The sequence below is a fragment of the Crocodylus siamensis genome, chromosome 1, assembly GCF_052110815.1.
Source record: "Crocodylus siamensis isolate JL-2025a chromosome 1, ASM5211081v1, whole genome shotgun sequence".
Lineage (NCBI taxonomy): Eukaryota > Metazoa > Chordata > Crocodylia > Crocodylidae > Crocodylus > Crocodylus siamensis.
In genome coordinates this window covers 365,698,357-365,721,248 of record NC_143395.1, presented here as the reverse complement: position 1 = coordinate 365,721,248, position 22,892 = coordinate 365,698,357, and the positions used below count along the sequence as shown (strand labels likewise).

Here is a 22,892-nt window from a genome sequence, read left to right as displayed (position 1 = left end):
AACTCTCAGAAATAGTAACCTTAGCAAAGCAAGTTCAGGTGGATGTCCAGTAACAGTTGCCAATCTGAACACAAAGGTGTCATGAAAGTATGTATTGTGCTGTTCTTTTGAAATACTATTGTTTTGTGGTGTTTTCCTTTTTGTGTGGCGGTTTTAATTGCTTGACAGGTGTACAAACTTTCAAGTCCTCCTATATTCATGTTAAAATTAAATAGTCAGAGCTCATGTAAAGGTGTTTGTATTGCTGATTTTTAGTCTTCTTTAGTTGCAGCTCCAACCTCTCCAGTTTCTGCTGCAAAATATAACTTGCAATATACTCAATCACTGAGTTGAAAATTGATTCTTCTGAATAATGTCTGAAGTTATGTTTAATTGCGCATTCATACTACTAGCTTCAGGAAAGAGATGTAATGATTCGATTCTTTAGCTCTCAAAATATGGAGGAATGTTTTGAAACTGTCTTTATATTGGAAACACTTGTACTCAGAAGTATAACAAATGGATGCCAGCATACCAATCAGTATTTATAAGCAGGGCATTTGAACACTCCCAGTAACATTCTAGAAGTAATTCATTGAAATGGCAGGTTAATTATCTGGATGAGATGGTATAATCACTACAAAATATATTGTAGTACTTAAGCATCAGATAGTTTTGTATGTGAACAAATAAAGTATATTTATTTGATACTTGGCAGACATAACATACAGCAAAGAACTAGAATGGCTATTGTATGTTAATAAAATGTCTCCCAAGAGATGAGTATAGTTGTCTTGTGTCTGTCACTGGCTTGAATGATTTCTCAGTTAAGAGCGTTCCTAAAGTTATTATATTTAATTACTTTATATATACATAAAATTATTCTATAATTATAATATATAAGCCAGCAGGTTAAGAGCTTTTATAAGTAAATATATAAAAGGTATGTCTGTCCTTTGTTCCTTCAACTACAACATCTAAACCTAGTGGAAACAAACTTTGCAAGTTGGGTTTAACAACTGACAGCTCCCAGGCCACATTTGGCTGGTGAGAGGTTAGATCCACCTTGGGAAGGTCTGACCCAGCCTGGGGCAGCATGGGAAACTGGGTAACATGAAGTTGTGCTTGTCCCTTCTGTAGCACCCTTCTTCACAGCCGCCCCTACTGCGCTGCCCCTGCCTGCACTTACTTTCATGTACAGAGGGGTCTGGTATCTGTAGCAAGGATAAATGTGGGCAATTTGAGCTCTCCAGGGGCAAAGTCTAGCTGGCCTGTGGGTCCCCTAAAAAATTTAGTAAATAAATACTTATCTGTCCCTGGCTGCTTGTCAGAGATGACAGGAGCCAGGGGCAGTAGGACCCAGGGGGAGCTATTGGCAGAACTGAACAGCCAGAGTAGCAAGTCCGGCCTTGGGACCCTCCAGCCTCCCCTGCCCCTCCCCCCCCCCAGCCCCAGATGGAGACCTCTGTCCATCAGGAGCCGCTGGTGGCTTCTGGCGTGGGACTGCTCCTGAATCTTCATGCTGAGGGAAAAAGATATGGCGGGAGGTGGGGGGGAAAGCAAGGGAGGACCATGGGCGATTGCCCCAGTCCTCAGGGCTGGCCGGGCTGGCTCCTGTGGTCCAAGTACTGCAGCTGGGAACCATGTGGTGCTGGCAGGTGGGCAGGGGGGTGGGAGGGAAGTGAGGAAATGGCTGCAGCAGGCAGGGGAAAGGGGCAGTGAGTGGGCACGTGGGCCCTGCACTGGTACACTGGGGCCAGTGCCAGCAGGGCCCAGAGCAGGCAGCAGAAGTGCAGGGCCAGGCTGCCAAGGGCTCTATGGAGCCGGGCTGGCTCCCTCCTTCCCTGCCTGAGCAGTGCAGCCCGGCTCTATAGAGCCCCTGGCAGCCCAGTCCCATGCTTCTGCCACCCCACTCTGGGCCTTGCTGGTGCTGGCCCCAGTGCACTGGCATGTGCCCACCGCTTCCACCTGGCTGTTGCTGTGCTCTATGCACCTGCTTGCTGCCCCTTCCCCCCCACCTGCTGCAGCCATTTCCCCACTCCCCTCACCTGCCTGCCAGCCAACCAGCTGTTGCTACATGGTTCCCAGCTGCAGCGCCAGGACTGCAGGAGCAGCTGGGACATGGTGCTGGAGCAGCAGGGGGATGGGGGGATGGGGAAGTGGCAGGAGGAGGGTAGCAGTGGCAGATGGGGGGGGCAAGTGGGAGTGAGCGGGAGCACGGGACCCATGCCAGTGCCTTGGGACCAGGAATGGCAGGAGCACAGATCGCAGGCTTGCAGGAGCACTGTGGGGGGCTCTGCCTGCCATGGGGGGGCAAACCCTCCCTCTTCATGTAAACCACAACTCTCCCCAGCCCCCCTTCCCCATAGACTCACAGCCCACCCACAAAACCCATACCCCACACCCCTCATATCTATCCATCCCCCCAAATCCCACACACATGCACCCTCCCCCACACACTACATACCCACAAACCTATACCCATCCTCCCACAATATACAAAAGTAACTTCATTTTAAGCTATTATACTATTACCTCTCTGTACGCTACACAAACACATGTAAACCAGGACAAAAATATTTTTTGAAATTAAATTAATGAATGTTGTACTACATGTTTGATTTTTAGAATATAATTTGATATTTTTCTGGTTCACAGATGGCAAAACCGCTTGCTGAAAAGAGTAATTCTGGGGGAAAAGTGGGGGGACTTCTGGTGGCAAAGGTCAGGGGTTAGGGGGCAGGATTTCCGGTCCCAAGATGGTGACCAGGAGGTGGGGCACCCTTCAAGGGGCGTGGCTACCCATGCAGTCCTCAGTGGCTTGCCAAAACTCAGTAAGGGACTCTCCACCAAAAATAATTGCCCATCCCTGGTTTAGGGAAATGCTGCCGACAATAGAATATCCTGTTTGGGCCTCAGTTGCTTACCTTGCCACATGTCACCAGTATGGAGTAATGCAATAAAACTTAGAAACCTTCTACATTTGTCCTACTTCTGTTTCCGAAACTTGATACTAACTATAATTTTTTGTCACTTTGCTTGACTTTCACTAAAGATCAGCAATAAAGGCAATTTAATGTAATCCTTAGTTTTCTCCTTCTGGATGTTTGCATTGTTTAAATAACTATTTATTGCAGTACCACCAACATGTTTGTCCAGATTGCGACAATAGCTGCCTTGTACTGGGCCTTGCACACACACATTACATTAGAGATGGATTTTGTGGTTTATGTCATGTGCTAACTAACATAATTTTCTGAGGTCCCAAGGAATATGGCAAAAATGAGAAAGGTAAGGAAGAATTGTTTTGTTAAATAATTAACTAAACAAAAATATTGGAATAAATGCTTAAAGATTAGACTGAGTTTACATTATCCTATGTTAACAAACATACGTGTATGTAGTACAGGAGAACATGAAACTAAATGTGGCAAAACAGATTTAAATTCCTATATTTTTCAAAGCTGTATTGTAAGTAAAAGCAGCTCTTGTATTTGTTTTAGGGATTTCCCCTACCACTGCTCCTGAAGAGTGGTTAAAGGAAGGTGCTGAGGTGGTGCCAGGAGGAAGGAGATGCTGAGAAAGCTCTGAAGAAAGACAGAGTTCCTCATTAGTATGATAGGTGCATTTCTTAACTGTGAGGAACTAGATCTTCTTCTAGTACTGAATTATGCTGACTGGAGTGTCTGGTGCTGTATACCTTATACCTAGGTATAATTTGAAGAAAACACTTCTTTCTGAAATGTAATAGCTCTTTGCTACATTGTGACAAAGAAGAAAGATCATTTTTATGTGTAGAGGGCATTTTAAATCTTGCCACTCTTATTTGCAATTATTCTGAGCTCAAAAGTACAAACAGTTGAAAGTAAAGAGAGGGGCATGTAGGAGTGGGAGAGCCTAAAAACAAATCTACTCACTGACCAATTCAGGTTATAAAGAGGCCCCTCCATCATCAGTGTGTTGTGCTGAAGACAGGACAGTGGTGCCACAACTGCACATCCACACTCATTTGGATGCGGCCCATGTGGTTTGGATAGCTGTGTATAACTTGGGTGTCCGCTAGTTCTTGTTAAAACTTCCTTATTTGAACACTAGGATCAGTGTGGTGCAATTCTGTTCTTCGAAAAAGCAGATGTTTGGGGCTGTGCTGTGCTATGTTTGTAAATGTGAGATGGCTGCAACTTGGAATTTCTGTTGTGCAGGAAACCGGTATTTTTTTATTCTGAATTGGAATGAAAAATTATTTTGTATGAAACAATATTTAGGTTGTTTTGGGTTATCAAACTAGTGCACTTTTACTTGTTCTTATAAACTGATAAGTGGCATAACTTTTTTTATGTAGTGGATGATTTTCTCCAAAGGTATGTGGGTGGTTTTAAGTCAGGTTGTGCACATGCATATTTATGAATTGCTTGGCTTTGTTATCTTTTATCCTGTACTTCCTTATGTTTACAGCCGGTGAAGATTGTTTCCATAACAAGGGAATCTTGCACTGGTATTAGCTTGTTGCATGAAGAATAGTGCAAACACTTGGTTAATCTTCCTGACTACTTAGTGCAGTGGGTTTCAACTTTTCAGACTCAAAGCACCTCTCAGAAAATGCAAGCTCTAGTTTTCACTTGGTTTTTGACTACAGTAAAATTAATAGAGCACTTTTTTCTGTTGCAGAAAACATTTTTAACATTGTAGATTTTCTATTTGAAATCACCCGGTTTATTTGGAGAATGATGTTTGCACAGCTAACAGTGTTAACATTGTGTGGAACCCCACAGAACACTTGAAAAGTTTCTAAGGCACTCCAGGGTGCTGTAGTACCCTCACTGAGAACCACTGACTTCATGGATGATAGATCAGTGGCTATGAAAACATTAATGTGCACAATAAAGATCATGCATAAACTTACTCTAATCTTGGAGTCAGAGCAATGGATGAAAGAACACGTGAAATGAAAAACAACAGGAAAATGTAATGAGTTAAAGGTTTGGGCCTAAAGTCAGAAGGGTCACTATAGTCTGGAATGTTTGTATGCACAGAATACCTGAAATGTCAGGATGACTTTGTGCAATTGTAATGAAACTTCATTTGGACAAGAACAAATTTCAAAGATCACTTGGAACCATACAGTACTGAGACAAGGGATCAAGATAACTGCTGCCCTCTGAGTCTTCAAAGTAATGGGAGGAAGATCATCATCATGGAGTCAGCTGAAATATGTAATACTGTAAGAAAGCAACAATATTTTTCTAGCCCAAGAAAATAGGCTGAAAATGTGGGAACTGGAAATTTGTAAACTTAATTACAAGCAGATGTTCAGAAGCCATTTTCCTCCTGCTTCGGAGGTGGTTGATACAAGGGTCATCCTAAGATCAGGTAGGTAATGCCTGATGCTGTGGAAAATACAGTTACTTTACTGTCTGTATTGCATCATAATATATATTCCTTGAATGTACTGGTGCTTTAGAGTAGGGGTAGATCTAGCCTCCTTGGAGGCTGGTGAGTCTCTCTCTCTTTTTTTTTTCAGTGGACATGTCTCTTGGACTATAAACTGGGAAAGGAACTAAGAAACTCTGCTGCTTATTTGGTTGATTAGTTCACTAGTCAAAGTACAGTGATATGCATGCACATGATATTGTATAATTATACAGTACTGGAGGCAGCTAGAATGGGCTGAACGATAATGACCCACATCTTTTTGTCTGCCTTTTCCCTCGTATATTTTCCTTATTTTCATGTATGTGTGTTCCTCAGTGCTGCTTGCATATGTGTGCTCCACAACCCCTTGGGAAGTGTGAAGATAATTTAATATCTCTCAGGATCTCCATTCTGCTGTTTTCCTGGAAACTTGCCTATGACCGAACATCAGTTCTTTTTAATTCATGTGATACTGAGGATTTTGCTTTGAGCACATTAAAGGACTACTAGTTTTTGTCTGCTTTTAAGTGACTGAGTGATCCATTAATGTTCGTAGCGGACAAACCCTCATTTTCAGGATGAGGGCAGTCTACTTGCAACCACTGAATATGAGTTCTATTTGGAAGCAATTTACCAGAGCTGGTTGTCTTAATCTGCCACACCTATCTGCTGTCTGCCTCTATGACTCGCCCAAAATCTTTTGCTTTGGTATTAGGGCACAACTGATTGCATTGCATTTTTCAGGAAAGAAACTCCTTTTTCCCCATGTAATATTTTTACATGTTTCTAATAACACACATGGAGTTCTTCTGGGGTCTACTTCCATCTCTGAAGTACATATTCCTTTGGGAGAGAGAGTTTATGCTTACCATAGAGATAGTGTGACCTACAGAATGAAAAGAATTGTAAAAGAGAAGACCTTAGGTTCTGATCCCAGCTATTAATCTTGCACAATTAGTATTTCAAGTGGGGTTTCAAAAGTCCACCCTGGGTATGGATGATCAAATAGAGTGCAGGTATAAAACTGACAGATGGCACCACACTCATGGGTACATTAGAGGTAGGGTAGAGAAAGTCCAGGGGAGAGTAGTAGGAATTAGGCTTGTTAAATGTCTTATCAATGAAAAAGGTGCATTTCTTCACTCTAGAAAGGAGAAGATGGGGGGCAGAGGCAAAGAATAATCTTCCGAAATATAAAAGATTTTTTTTTTTAAAAGGACAGGGCAAAAAAAAAGTTCTGATGAATTGTTCTCTGTGTTTGCTGGGGACAGGGCAAGAAAAAAATCATTTAGTTTGCAGCAAAAGCAAAGTTAGGTTAAATATTAGGAAAATGTTTCTAACTATAAAGGTAGTGAAGTGCTAGGACTGACTCCATTTGCAGGTTGTAGGCACCACAATGTTGTAAGTTGTTAGATGCTTGTGTAACCTCTCCTTATCAGTGATGGTCTAGCTTTATTGGTCCTCCCTTAGAGCACAGAGATCAAATGAACAACCCTTCCTTGAAGTCCCTTCCAGCCCACATTTCTAAAATTGAAGTAATGAGAACACTTGTATGGATGTGAAGTTCACAGTTTATTTGCTTCTAATAATACAACACTTGTATTTCATGTTGAGATTCACTAGTGGCGGGTGTATAAGTGCAAAGCACTTGTATTTTTTTCTATTTTGTCTATGTAATAGGATATTTAAATGAACGGGAAGAATCCCAAGATATTTGTTCTCCCTCAGGGTGCTGGGGAAATGTTTGGCCTCATTCTTCTTTTGCCTACAGCTGGCTGAATACTAATGTGACTGCTGCAGTGGATTCAGTGCAACTCCTGGTTCACACCAGAATAAAAGGAAAGAGACTTGAATTGATGTGCATAATGCCTGTTCCCATTAGCAGGAGTTATTCACACCAGCACCAAAAGTACTGAGGAGAGAGCATAGTCCTATGTCTAGCCCCTGCAGTGTCTTGTTTAGCTGGACAAGATCTTGGTTATCTGCTCCCCCACTTCTGTTTCATAATTAGAATTTGGCATAGCCGGTTATTTGCCTAATGGCATGAATTTTAGTTGTATGCAATTAAATGTGTTGAAATATTTTTAGTCCAGTTCATAGGAAAAGGGTACTCCCATTGTTGTTCTTGTAGTTCAGTTCTGTGATTATGTTAGACAGCACTACAGTGACAGTCAGGCAGACAATAAGGACATACTTACACCTTCAAAGGGCTACATAGGGATGCTACAACCAAGCATGTCATGCCACACCTGCACTGCATTTGAGATTCTCTGAAATAGATGTAACATATCTGCCCTTCATGTGGTGCTGCACATGTACCCATGGCTCTCAGTACAGATGTGCTTTATTAGCAAATGCCCTGTGCTGCATTACGTCCTTTGGGGCTATACCATGTGTGGAATAGTTGTGTGGTGTTCCCTAGCACAATCAGTTGACAGGGTAGACCTACCTTTTAAAAAGCGCCTTTCCTGCCTAGTTTATGCAGATTTTCTTAAAATAGCAATTGATTAATAAAGATTAGTTTATCACTTATGGATTAATATTGATCTACCCCAGGCTTTCACTAGGCTAGACTTTGAAATCCCACTTGTTTTATAATGGAGGAGGCAAAATCTCACCTATTTGCAGTGACTAGCTCACCACCATGCCTCTGCTTCTTAAGTGTATTCCTTTGGTGTTGCTCAGAAATGACTAATTTGCTGACTCAGAGCCAATTTTTTGGCTAATTTCACATGCCTGGCTGCCGGGAATGAAAGCATTACCTATTAGTTTTGAAAACGTGGGTGGAAGGCTTCAAGTAGAAAGAAATATCTTTCTTTCTCTGACCAGAGGGTTTAAAATGAAAAAGGAGCAGCAAAGAGATGCTGGCTGCCTGCTTCCATAGAAAATGTCCTCAATTTGAATGTAACCCATATACCATAGTGCATATCTGACAAATGCCCTTTCAGGCAGCTCTTTTCATATGTCTCACTTTGCTGTTGACTGCTGACCTTGAGCTATTTAGTGTGGCAGTTCTTGAATGTTTCAATAATGATGTTGCCCCCAGTGGGAGAGTTGTGTTTGGACACACCTTTTAAGGAGATGTTTTTTCTTTCTTGAGGAGTTTTACATGGCATTAAAAGGAAAAAGAGGTTGGTGAAATGGCTAGAACTTAACAACAATGATCTGAGCAATGCTAGGGAGATCATATCTTAATTTCAGTTCAAAAGGGGGGTGAAATGGAGAGGACTATATAACCATGCCTTTCTTTAGGGTGAGTTAATCCTTTTTTCATATATTGTTGGTTTACTTTTAATAGTTCCTTATGCCTGTTATGGAGTCCTGCAACTCTCACACCAAGACCTTTGATGCATATGCCTAGGCAAGAATATGCTGGAGTGGAGTCTCCCCTATACCTATCATCTCCCTTTTACACCACTGAGACAGAGTCTAAAGGCCAGATTTGAGTCCGGATGTTCAGCGGGTAGCTCCTGCCAGAGAGCAATAGATTAGGACCTGGGGGATACAGTGGACAATAAGCTGAATATAAGCCAACAGTATGCCTTTGTTGCAAAGAAGGCTAACGGCATACTGGGATGCATTGGTAGGAGAGTTGCCAGCAGGTTACGGGAAGTGATTATTCCCTTCTATCCAGCATTGGTAAGGCCACATCTAGAGTACCGTGTTCAGTTTTGGGCCCCCCACTACAGAAAGGATGTGGACAAATTGGAAAGAGTCCAGCATAGGGCAATGAAAATGGTGAGGGGGCACATGATTTATGGGGAGAGGCTGAGGGGACCAGGCTTATTTAGTTTGGAGAAGAGAAGACTGAGGGGGAGATTTAATAGCAGCCTTCAACTACCTGAAGAGGGGTTCAAAAGAGGATGGAGCTAGACTGTTCTTAGTGGTGGCAGATGACAGAACAAGGAGTAATAGTCTCAAGCTGCAGCAAGGGAAGTTTAGGTTAGATATTAGGAAGAATTTTCTCACTAGGAGGGTAGTAAAACACCGACAGGTTACCCAGAGAGGTCGTGGAATCTCCTTCCTTTGGAGTTTTTCAAGACCCAGCTAGACAAAGCTTTGGCTGGGATGATCTAGTTGGGGATGGTCCTGCTTTGAGCAGGGGGTTGGACTAGATTACCTCCTAATGTCCCTTCTAACCCTAATTTTCTATGATTAGAGCTGCTGCTGATTGCCTAACACTTCAGACAAGGTGTGTTTCTGTCAGGATGATGTCCCTTAGTCTAGCATTTTGAGGTGCACTATATTAAGCTTACTCTGGAGGTTGCAACATTGTGGTATTTTATAAGCACTAGCCTGCCATGAGTGTCCCCACCACATTGCCACCAGGCCCTCCAATTGGATGTAGTTTACAGTGATATCTGCTTTATGGTTCAGAAACATGGGCTACATATGCTAGGCACATCAGGAGACTGAACAGCTTCCATATGAAATGCCTATGCAAGATCCTGAAAATAAGGTAGGAAGACAAAATGCCAAAAACAAAGGTTTTGGGGCATGCAGGACAGACACTTCGAAACCACCATCTAGAACAGGAGGTTGTGATGGCTTGGCTGTGTCGGGAGAATGAGAAGAGACAGTATCCCCAAGAATATTTCATGTAGCAAGAATTTAGATGGCACTAGAAAGTGGGGTTGCCCTCTATGGCAGTACCACAGTGTGTGCAAAAAATGTTATGAAGTTGTTCAGCATCAATGTAGAAAGCGGGGAGGAGTGAACAGAATCCCATCTAGTCTGGAGGGAACATCTATCTGGCACTGCGTGCAGCTCAACATGAAGCAACTCTGATCCAGAGAATGGAAGCAAAACGAGAAAGAAGAAAGCAGTGTGCTGTAAACTTGGACTGTAATTTAGACAACACATGGATCTGTGAAACCTGTAACAAGCTGTGTCACTCTCAAATTGGGCATGTCAGGCACAAGCCGATTCATCAGGCACATGTCTAGACTTCTTACATGTACACCATGATCCAGAGGATCAATGGTTGACTGCTTTTAACAGTCATTCCCAGTCCATTTTTCTAACTGATCTGATCTCCTAATTGTCCTAACTCTGTTTCTTGATTAATTTTTTCTTCCCATTTTAAAAATAGATTTACAACGCAAAAGCATTTATCACCTGACATCTGTTTGGGCAGCCTCCAAGTTTGGGAACTGAACTTGTGGGGCTGGGATGTTACAAGAGGCAGCTAATAGAATAACCATTGGCGCTCAGATTTGTGATGATGCATCACTGAGCAGAGACTCTGGTCTTCTAGTGGTTTAGGCTCAGCCCTAATGAGAAGTGACAACAATATTTGGTAAAATATGCTAGAAACAAAACACAGACAGTTTATGATACCTTTTGGAAAATTCGAAGTGAAGACTTTGTGCACTGTTACCTTCAACATTCAGCCATAGTCACTGCAGTGGGGGTTGTGGGGCAATGGCAGAGTCCCCCTATGACTTGTTTTATTCATGACTGTCATCAATTTTTATTTACACACAACTGAGTTAGTGTCACCTTGTCTGATGCTACCTGGATGCTGGTAGCTATTTGCTCATTATACATGCTAATCCAGTTTTTTGAAAGAGGCAAAATTTAGATAGTCCAGAATCTGTTGATAGGAGAATTTTCCAGTTGGCATTTATGATTGCCTTGAATGAGCAAGTCCCATGCATCTGTCTACCTGATGATTATGATTGTGTCTATTGGTACTACTGTTGAGAGCACAGCTTGCCCTAAGATGCTTTTTTTTTCTGTCTCCCCAAACTTCCTTTTGTCTTGGTTATACACAGAGCTGGGAGATGCTGATTTATCAAATATGTAAAACTGTCTGAACCAGGTCATAATAACATATCTGAGTTGACTCAAGTTGGCAAGTAGACTTGAGCTCTGTATTGCTCTATTTGTTCATCTTTGCTGAGATGTTGTATTTGTAGTGATCACCAGGTTCAATAATCAGATATATATGAATGAGAAGACCTAAAAAATGAACTTTATTATGGAGCAGTAGGCAACCTCTGCAGATCCTTGATCTCTCTCAACTCCCCTCAGGGATCATCTCCCAATGCTGAACTCCCTTAGCTTTTTAAGTAAGGAAGTGTCTCTAAATTACAACTTCTGTCACTACTGTATTGGGTGCAGCTGTTAATGTGAGTGAGGTCCCATCTACACATTATACTTACACCTGATTAATCTGTTAATCACATTTTAAGTTGTGACCCAACTACATGTTCACTCAATTAGTGGCATGATAAAACAAGGAATAAACCACAATTTTATTCCATAAAAAATGTGCAATAACTTTATAACGCTATTAAGTGAATGTGTGGCCAGGCACTCCCCCATGGCTGGGAGCCCCATTGGCTGATGAGGCTGAGATGGACCATTCTCCTGTCAGCTGAGGGAGCTCCTAGTCACAAGATCTTGCTACTTGCTGGTGCAGGGGGAGCCCAGGATGCTGATTTCAGGCTCTTCCTGCACCCTCAATAAATCCTGATTCAATCTGATGTTGAATACCACAGTCACACCCCCTGCCATACATATGTGGCATGGCAGGAAACCTGATTGAATGGATCCATGTATCAGATCCTATCAATCCTTTACTTGTGCAATTTAAGGGTCCCTGAATGTAATGCAGATATTTTCATGCATTTTTCAGAGGGTTTTGGATAGTGTCATTACTAAGCACAGGTTGGTGGGTTTTTTTTTTTTAAGCCATTACATTTAATGGTACTATCAGATAATATTTACTTTTTACATTGTCCCGGAGACGGGGATGACGCTGGCAACTCACCTGCGGCAGGGGACGATGCTCCTGGGAAACCTGCGCGGCTCGTGAGCCAGCTTTTCATACAGCTGCGGCCAGCCAGTGATGTCAGCACCAGACGCCGGCCAGTGAAGATAAAAACGGCCGTGGCTGCAGCGGAAGGGGCGGATGGCCCCGGAGTGGGGAATCTGTCAGCAGCGGAGGAGGAACGTGGGGCCCAGTGACGTCCAGGGAAGTGGGAGCAGGAACGAGGGGAGCCAGAGAGAGGGAGCCAGTGGCAACTGCTGGGAGCCGGCGGCGGATGAGAGGCGCCTGAACGGGGCGGCGGAGAAGAGGAGCCATCGCGGAAGGCACGCTGGAACCAGGTGAATGCTTGGCTCGGAAGGGTAACAAGGATCCCAAAGGAGGATCGTGACCGGGGTGGGGTCGCCGCTGGGAACACAGGCATCAGGATCTATGTGGCTTAGAGTCCCAGGGATAGGGGTCAGGATCCGACTCTGTACTCAGAGGGGCTCAACCCATTAGATATAAGGGATAGGGACAAGGGAAGAAGGTGGACGGGCAAGACGGGCCACGTGACTCCATGGGGTCAGCTAAAGAAGGTGGCATGAAGCCGGGGTGCAGGGGTGGTGGAGCCCCGTGTACATCCACTGGGTCAGACCCGGGCAGCGAGGGACCTGCTAGGCGACACCCCCCCCCATTGGCGGTACACCAAGACATGGCAGGCAAGAGCGGGGGCACCAACGCAGTGAAAGAACAACTGCATTGCCCTCAAGGGCCCTAGGGCTGGACATTGAAAGGAAGGCCATACCCTCGGGAGTGAACAAAGCCTGGCGGGCACATACATAACAGGAAAAATCCTTAACTTCTGTTTTAATTTCTGTTTCTGTATCTGGGGGAACGTTTGTTCACCAGAGTGCCCAAGGGATGACGAGGCTGAACAGTCATAAACTACTACCTTTTCAGGCTGGACATAAGGAAGAATTTCTTTACTGTCCGAGGCCCCAAGGTCTCGAACAGCCTGCCAACGGGGGTGGTTCAAGCACCTACATTGAACACCTTCAAGAGCAAATTGGATGCTTATCTTGCTGGGATCCTATGACCCCAGCTGACTTCCTGCCCTTTGGGTGGGGGTGCTGGACTCGATGATCTTCCGTGGTCTCTTCCAGCCCTAATGTCTATGAAGTCTATGAACTACTGTAAGCCTCACCCTTTCTGGACTTCTTGATTCTCTTACATGATTCCCATGGTGATCTTGAGACTGATGCTGAGAAACAAGCCCCAGTCACTTGCTTCCACTCACTCTACATGTGTCATCTGCTTAAATGTGTCATGTGGTGGATGTTAGAGCAGCAATAGGTGTGCCTAGTGCCATTCGCAGAAGAATGACCAAATCTGAGATCTTGAAATCATCCCTGGCATGCTCCAGAAAGTGATGGTGGGAGTGAGCTAGTTGGGTCTTGTTTCTTGGTGATCCTGAGCTTGCTATCCTATGACCCCAGCTGACTTCCTGCCCTTTGGGCAGGGGGCTGGACTCGATGATCTCCCGAGGTCCCTTCCAGCCCTGATGTCTATGAAATCTATAGAGATGGTTCTAGACAAACGTTTTCAGATGCAATCAGTCTAACCAAAATACAGCTGCTCTGAATTAATACTGTCTGTCTCAGGCCTGGGGTGGGGGAAAGGACAGAGAGAGCAGGAAGGGCTGGGGAGGGGATCAGCAGGGCAGGATGGGGGATGTGTTGGGCTGAGCTTCTTGCTGCTGATTCCCTATGCTGTGGGCTGGATCCAGTCATTTCGATGGCTAGATCTAGCCTGCAAAATGACAGAGCACTGCTAGTTCAGGTCATCTTACTATCCTCTCTGAATCCTTCTGCTGGTTCCCCTTTGGTAATGAGTTATCTTCATCTTAAAACTGCCTGAATTATCCTGCTCTGGTCAGCAACTTGTGTCTTGCTCCTGCTGGTGCCTTCTTCCTTCCCAGACTTGCTGTATGATTTGTGCCACCCTAATCATGTTCTTCTTCTAGTCTAGCTTTATGGATTTCAGCCATGTTGCTCTTATCCATGAAATAGCCTCTGCACTTCAGTGTGCCTCTGTCTTATCTGCCTCCCTTCTAAAAATTGCCTTTTTCTATAATGCCTATGATCATGGGTGGAGCTAAGATTTTGAAAAGGGGAGTGCAGGTGGTGAGGTGCATCACCACATACAAAACAACACATTTGTCTCCAGGTAACAATAAACACTAAGTTTTTCTAACATGGTAGGGACTAGGGCTGTATTATTCAGTTTAAGATTGAAGCATAAACAACTATAACTTTATTGGCACATACATTAATTTGTTATATATTGTATATTAAAAACAAAATAAACTAGGCACAAATGTTCAAAAGGTGCTGTTTCTTTAGTCATCATTAGAAATAAATGTATTCTCATTCATAGTCACCAAAGTAAGCATTCTTGAGTATCTTGACAGTGCTCCCATGCTCCACTGAAAGTTTTTTGCACACCTGAGTTAATGTTTTTAGCTAGAGTTCAGAACAGTCTGAAGGGTTGTTAAACAGGAGCTTCATTATCAAGAGCAGCAAACAGACAGCAGAATTGCTGAAGAAAGATAGCTAGAGTAGTGGAACATTAAGACTGTTTAAAAAAAAGGAGGGAGGGTCATTAACACTTGTGAAATGAAGAGCTTTGAAGGAATCAGGTAGATGAAGTCCAACCACCACTCTCTGGGTGCAGTTCCTAAGCCAGTTAGCCACCCACCTGACTGTGTAGGCATTCACTTCACAGCCTGTTAGCTTCCCTATGAGAATAGGATGTGAAACTGTGTAGAAGGCCTTTCTAAAATCCAGGTAGATGACATCGGCCTCTGCTCCTGTGTCAAGGCAGTGTGTGACCTGGTCATAAAAGGCTATAAGGCTTGTCAGGCAGAATCTACCTGCGATGAACCCATGCTGGTTTCCATTCAGTATCATTTCCCCTGCTGGGCTTTCACAAATATGTTCTTTGATTTTTTTCTAGTATTTTCCCAGGGATAGAGGTAAGACTGACTGGCCTAAAGTTACCCAGCTCTTCCCTTCTCCCCTTCTTAAAAATGGGCACAATGTTGGCCTTTTTCCAGTCCTCAGGGACCTGCCCGGAGCACCATGACAGCTCAAACAGCTATACCAACGTCTCAGCAATGACACTGGCCAGTTCCTTCAGCACCTGTGGATGGAGGTCATCCGGGCTGGCTGACTTGTACCCATCCAGCCCTTCCATGTGTTCTTTAAGTCAGCACTAAGCTTTGGCAGTCTGGTGCCTTTTGGGCATCTGTCTATGTTCAAGGTGGGGGGATTGTCTTGGTTAGTATTAAGGAATACTGAAGTGCAGAACTCATTGAAGAGCTCTGCCTTTTTGTCTGAATCAACCACCGACTGACCTGATTTGTCCTGCAGGGGCCCTATGCTACTCTGTGCCTTCTTTTTGCTCGCTATGTATCTGTAGAAGGATTTTTTATTGTCCTTGACTGTAGTAGCCAGCCTAAGCTCCAGTCCTGCCTTGGCCTGCCTGACTCCCTGCGATAGCGTGCCAGGGTGGTGTATGCCTCCTTGGTGGCTGCCCCCTGCTTCCACTGCCTATATATCTCTTTCTTTGTCCCCAGTCTTTACTGAAGCTCCCTGTTCAGCCAAGGGGACTTTTTTTATCCCCTTAGCACCTTTCTTGTGTAAGGGGATAGACTCCCTTTTGTGCTACAAGGATCAATCCCTTGAGAAACTTCCAACCCTCTTGGACCCTCGTTAGCCCAATGCTCTTGAGTTCGGTCACCTCACTAACTAGGTTCCTAAGTTTAGTAAAGTTGGCCCTTCTGAAAACTCTAGGATCACTGGATATTTTTGTCACCCTTCTCTGCATAGTGAACTCTACCAAGTGGTGGTCACTATCACCCAGGTTACTGTGTATCCGCAGGTCTCCCACGAGATCATCCCCTGTTGCTAGGACCAGGTCTAGCAGGGTGCTACCCCTGGTGGGACTGGACACCATCTGGGTTAGGTGGAGATCCTGCACACAGTGTAAGAACCTCCTTGAGTGGCTTGTTTTGGCCGCCTGTTCCTCCCAGCTGATATCCGGGTAATTTAGGCCCCCATGACCACTGCCTCCCTTGCCTGTATGGCATCTGCAAGCTGCTTGGAGAATACCTTATCTAACTCGTCATCCTGGTGAGGAGGTCTGTAGTAGATCCCCACTACAAAGTCCTTCTCCCCTGCCCCCTCCCCGGATCCTGACCCACAACATCTCAGTATTCCCCTCTTCCACTCCTGCCTTGATGACAGAAGATGTGTACTGTTCCTTAACATAGAGAGCTACACCTCCACTTTTTCTCCCCACTCTGTCTTGTCTATATAACCTGTACCCCTCAATGTCTACCGCCCAGTCACGCGTAGAATCGCACCATATTTCAGTTAAGCTGACTAGGTCTGCATGCTAGTAAGCAGGAGTGTGAGTTCCTCCTGCTTGTTCTCCATACTCCTGGCATTTGTGTAAAGAGATTTTAGCCTCCCAGTGGGTGCTCTTGGTATCCCTTTGCCTTGATGGCGCGTGTTCCCTTTAGTGCTTACTTGATTAGGTCCAGAGCCTTGTTTGTGGCTTTCCAACCCTGGGTTCACATCATCCACTGATTTACACTCTTCTTTGAGTGCCCTTCTCCCCTAATTGCTGTCATGACATCTCTGCCCAAGAATCAGAAACAAACACAAACTACTGCCAAGCAAACAACTCAGTTCATGCCAGGGCACCTTTTCCTCAAGACTTTCTCTTTTAGCCTACTGGCTACTGTAGCTTCAACCCTCTTGGGCTTACTTACCATTTCTTCCAGTACTTCCTCCACCCAAGCTGCTTGCTTTCTCATGAACCAAGCCAGACTTCCTTCCTCTGTTTTGGTGCCCAGCTTATCTCCCTTGGCTATGCCCTATCTGGCCACAGTCCTCTTGGCCCTTGTGGCAAGGGATTTACCTCATGTAATTAAGGTTGTTGCTTTGCTGTTTGTAGGCCTTCAGTTTGTAGCTGGTACGCCTGTAGCTTATGTTCACCCTTTTATAAGTAGCAGGGGCAGGGTCCTTTGCTACAGCATTCATTATACTACCCATCTCAGTCTCTCTTCAACAAACATTCTTGAAAAAGAGGTTAACAATTTGCAGAAAGGGTGATCTCCAGATTTCATTGCTGTTCCTATTAATTGTTCATTGCTGATCTTGTTAGCTGACCTATAGTGAGTGAAGGTGTTGCCTTCAGGATCCCAAACTGTTTTCCATGTGTTCTAAAGCATACAAGCACCATTTCTTTTCAGCTCATCTGCAAGACATCCAACTTTTACCTTAAGAATTTCTCTAAGCGGACACTTGCATTTTCAATACAAAATACTGAAGCACAGGGAAAATTAAAATTTTAGGGCAGCATAAAATTAATTAAGTGTACTATCAAATTAATAACACAAGGATTACCATAGTGATTGCATTATTCATTTTCATATTTGATTCAATAAAAAGCTCTGATTTTTATGCATCTGATACATAAGGAGTATTTCAAATGCTCTATTGGAGTTTCATGGGATCCAGACCCTTTGCCATAGAGTTCACAGGGCCTTGTACATGAGATGATGTCACAAATATGATTCAAACAACAAGAGAACCTCAATAACAAAATGAGCAAGGGGGCAAAGATCCTGATCCATATTCACTGAGTATAATTCCACTGATTTAAACTACTTCACCTCTGATCCCATAATCCCTATCAAGCTTTCAGTATTCATAACCACTAGGGCTGTGCAAAACAGCACCGTTCTGTTTCGTCTTGAGTTTTGACGGTTCGAGGGAACAGAGTTTCGTCTTGAATTTCATTTAGCGTCAAAACAGCTGTTCCATTTCATTCCGTCAAAACAGAAAGGCTATTTCGCCACTGTTTTGAGTTTCACTGGGGTTGGGGAATCAGACTAGCTGGGCTGACTTCCCATCCACAGTGTTAGATCACCTAGCTGGGCTGCTTCTCCAACCCCCTGTGTGATCATGCTGGGGGCAGGAGGCAGCTGAGTGGGGCTGCTCCCCTTACCCCTGTGTGTCATCACACCGGAGGCGAGAGGCAGCCCAGCCGGGCTGTTTCCACGACCCCAGTGTGATTAAGTGTGGGGGTCAGAGAAGCAGCCCAGCTAGGCTCCCTCCCATCCCCTGCCAGATCTTGCGCTGGGGATCAGAAGTCCGGCCGGATGGACTGACTTCCCATCCCCAGCTTATGGTCAAAACATTTCAACTTTAAAAATGTTTCAGTCAGCCTCGTTTTGTTTCAAGGTTATTTCAATGGCCTTTGTTTTGTTCCGATTTTGCTGTTTCGACCTTGAAATTGGTTGAAACAGTGTCAGAGTGAAACAGCCATCGAAATGTCGCACAGCCCGAATAACCACACCCTTCCTCTCCTAGCATCAGACCATTTCCTCCAGCTAATTTTCCACAGGATCCTGGTTATGATGGCCCTCCATTGTATAGAAAGCAGTATGAACCTGGTGGAATCCCCTCTGACTTTAGACATTCAGGCTGACCACAGGACTTCAACCCACACTGCAGAATATGACTAATAAATAATATTATAGCCACTATGGTGCCACTAGTATGAAGGGTGATTCTGCACTTACAAGTTCATGTGTAGTGGCTTCAGTGCTTAGAACATTATTTGGGTCAATGATGTCTAAAGTAATTTTTATATTATTATCCAGCTCCCAAAGGCACTGAATAGCAGTTGCTTTCCTTTTAGATTCTGTTAACTTTAAAGTCTAAATAGATTAACTTTCTCTTTAAAAGTAGCCAAACAACAGCTGAATAGTATGTTCATTTAAGAAGCTAAACTTTTAATATTCCACTGAGCCTGTGACTTGTGTTCTAAAATTCTAACATGGTCTGACCTTGCAGGTGCAGCAACTGAGTGTTTCTGGGAAACTGGCCACTGAGAAATGGACAGTGGGGATCAAAGATCAGATCTCCCCTGGAGAAGGGAAGAAAACTTGGAGACATGACACAGAAGTAAGATCATTACTTCACTGGTAGGGAAGCCTGCAGCAACAGTAGGAAAGACTACGCAATACAGGAGAGAGATCAAATGAGCATATTAAGTACTGAAGGCTTCATTTTGTAATTACTATTTTTATTAAGGTTTGTTGTTGGTACATGGATGGCAAGAGCTTCAAAGAAAACCTGGCACTAGATTATAATGTTGGGTTTCACATTATTATTCACCCTAGCTCCTTTCCCTTGTGCTCTGCAGTACTGCAATCAGACTAACAAAATATTCTCTCTGAATCCCTTTGCTGTGAAGAAGAGAAATCTATGATGTAAGAGACTTAGGACAGTTTGAAGCAGAGGGAGGGGAATGATCAAAGGTACTCAGAATTACTATGTTTTTCCAAAGTGACTCAAGAATTTTTTATTTTGGAGAGATCATGCATTTTGTATGAGGCCTCTCCAGACTGTTAATATCATTAGGAAGATTTTACCAGGGTAAAGTTATTGAAGGTAACGGTGGTTAGCAGAATTGAAATGAATTGAAATTAAAAATAGAAGGAATTTTAAATGGCAGTGTGGATTGAACTTTTTAATATTAATTTCTTGATTACCTCCATAGGCAGACAGAAATGAAGGCACTAGCTCTGGGCTAGATCCAGGGAGATGCAACTGGTAGAAAGGAGGAGTAGGTCACCCTTTGCAGTCTTTAACCCTGGGTTTCCTCTGAATCAGGTCAGCCCTTAATGTAGTTTAGAACTGCAAAGACCGCATCATTATCTGAGGAGTTTTATGGAACCTGAGTATCTGTAGCAGGGTAGCCCTGCCCCTACATTTGTCTCTTGATGCTTTACAAGGACATTGCACAGGGCACACTCCAGGGACTTTATTTTACTGGAGCTTCCCTTCCCCCTGCCAGAAATCTGGAGATCATCAATACCTTTCTTATGCCCTCGAAGCCAGTGACTTAAAAGCAAGTGACTTAAAAGCAAGGTTGTTGCATTTGCAAGATTTTATTTTTCTAATTGTTAGAAACAAGTGTCTGCTTTTTATTTAGTAATTTTTTAAAAAAAAATCACCCAGCAGTGTCTGACTTTTCTGCCTTCCCTCTTTAATTTTGGGGAACATTACCATTTCTTACAATTTAGTGTTCTGTCCAATGAACCTTGTCTCTTTCTATGATCAAGTAACAAACTGCTTGTATGTAGGAGATGCAGTTGATGATGCTTAGATTTTAAAAAGGTATGGTCTCCCATGATGTTCTTGTAAGAAAACTGGGGGATTGTGGACTGGCAGAGTCCACAGTGAGGTGGGTTGGGAACTGGCTAAGGAGTTGAGCCTAGAGAGTGTTAGTGGACAGGTCTTTATTGTCCACTACATTGGTGGGAGGTGGCCAGTTGTGTCCCTTAGGGTCTTGGTCCCATGCTGTTCAACATCTTTATCAGTAATTCAGATGAGGATGTGGAAAGCACACTGGCCAAGTTTGCAGATGATACTAAGTTATAGGGAAAAGCGGTCATGCTAAGGGATAGGATACAGATTCAAGCAGACCTGGACAAACTGCAAAGATGGGCAGTGCAGAACCAGATGCAGTTTGATAAGGATAAATGCAGAGTGCTTCATCAGGGCAGAAGTAACCTGCAATATGAATATAGGTTAGGAGGAGATGTCCTGGCCAGCATGATGGCTGAAAGGGATCTCAGGGTTATGGCTGATCACAGGATGAACATGAGCTGCCAGTGTGATACTGTAGTCAACAGAGCTAATAGCATACTGGGATGCATTAGCTGATGCATCACCAGCAGGGCTAAGGAAGTGATACTTCCCCTCTTTGGCATTGGTGAGACCCCAGCTGAAGTACTGTGTCCAGTTCTGGGTGCTGCACTTCAAAAAAAGATGTGGAGAATCTTGAAAGTGTCCAGAGAAGGGCCGCAAGAATGATTAAGGGCCTGGAGGACAAACCTTATAACAAAAGGCTAAAGGATCTGGAACTGTTCAGCCTGGGGAAGAGAAGACTGAGGAGGGACTTGGTGGTCATCTATAAGTATGTAAGGGGTGAATATCGGGAACAGGGAGAGAAACCGTTCACTAGGGTGTCCCAGGGGAAGATGAGGAGCAATAGCCATAAACTGTTAGTGGATGGTTTCAGGTTGGATGTAACGAAGAACTTTTTTATGGTAAGGGTGACCTAGAATAGACTTCCCAAGGATGTGGTGCAGACCCCAACCTCCTCTTTAAGAGGAGACTAGACAGTCACCTTGCTGGGATCATTTGATCCCAGCAGTATTCCTGCCCACAGCAGGGGGGTTGGACTTAATGATCTTTCAAGGTCCTATGATTCTATGATACTGTACAAGGCTTTGATTGACAGCACTAAGAATTGTGCCCTTGACACCCTGCCAAGATGCCTCAAACCGAAATTACATGAAGCATCATTGGGGCATGCTAATTAATTTTGTGTGTCAATTCAATCTTCAGCTTTACTGAGACTTCTAGGAAGGCTGCCAGTTGTGGCACTGGTTTTTGCAATGTAAATACCTGTGTCCTGGGAACTAGAGTGAAACCAACCATTAGTTTAATTGATTTAATTCAGTTTAAAAGAATATGAATAAAATATTGAAATCTGTGCAGCCTCTTCTACCAGGCCTTACTATGTACAAGAAAAAATACACAAAGGGTAAAAATTGCATTTTATGTTCTAATGGATCTTTCAGATATTTGAATTATAAGGACCTTGTTCTATAATGCTTATTCCTGTGAATATTCTTTACTTGTATGAAAATCACTACACACTTCAGTGGGACTATAGCAACAGTTCTCTTTGTATCAAAAGCAATGGCAATGCCCCTAGAGACTTCAATGGTGCAGGACTCAGGGCAAATAAAGATTTCAGACAATGAGTTAGTTATGATGCAGGAAACTATGGGGCCCCTATACATGAGCAGCAAGGTTGCTCCGACTTGCTGTTGGAACAGATTCAGTTAATCAAATCTGCTGAAGCGTGGTAATTACTGCACTCCAGTAGACTCCAGGATCTCATGTACCTATGTCCCTGTGCTTCAAAATGATGGCAGGGGTGCTTTAACTAAAGCTAATTGAACAAATTTAGTTAAAGCTGCCTTTTTGAAGCATGGGGATGCTGATACATGAGCCGCTTTGGGTGCTTTAATTAGAGTGGCTTTCACAGCCACTCTAATTAAAATGATGCCCTCCCCTCACTCCCAGAGTATGTGTATAAACACCCATGGAGGTCATTTGTCAGTTGTTTTGAAACTGCACTACTAGTTCATGCCAAACACTGTAAAGGTTGCAAAGTTCAACATTTACAGTTTGAATGAGTGTACGCAATTTTAATTTGTGTCCTTTATGTGCAATCATCATGTTACAGCCAAATGACATGGTCATCTGCTATTTTAATAGAGAACTCTGTCTCATTATGGGATAGACTGTGTTCAGTCAGTGAGTAGCTAGCTGGTATTTTATTTTCTTCTCATTGTTTACCATGTAGCCCTGGGTCTTCTTTACTGCTCTGAACACAGAATTATTAATTTCCTCATGGTACTTTCCTCATGGCTTTCTTCATGGTACTTATCATTATACTATGTGAATGATGCCCAAACCTGAGCTATCTTTAGGACTCTTTAGCCTGGAAAAGCGTAGGCTCAGGGGTGATCTGATGGCCACCTATAAGTTTATCAGGGGTGACCACCAGGATCTGGGGGAACATC

General features: G+C 43.7%; 1 protein-coding gene across 1 annotated transcript in view; it reads right to left on the bottom strand.

Moving 5' to 3' along the window:
- Nucleotides 1-8,800: 8,800 nt before the first annotated feature.
- LOC149874996 (uncharacterized) overlaps nucleotides 8,801-22,892 on the bottom strand; it is a 72,271-nt gene continuing 58,179 nt past the window's right edge. The window contains 2 exon segments of the mRNA XM_090050462.1: nucleotides 8,801-8,861; nucleotides 12,170-12,330. Of these exon segments, the coding sequence (XP_089906588.1) occupies nucleotides 8,801-8,861; nucleotides 12,170-12,330 (222 nt within the window).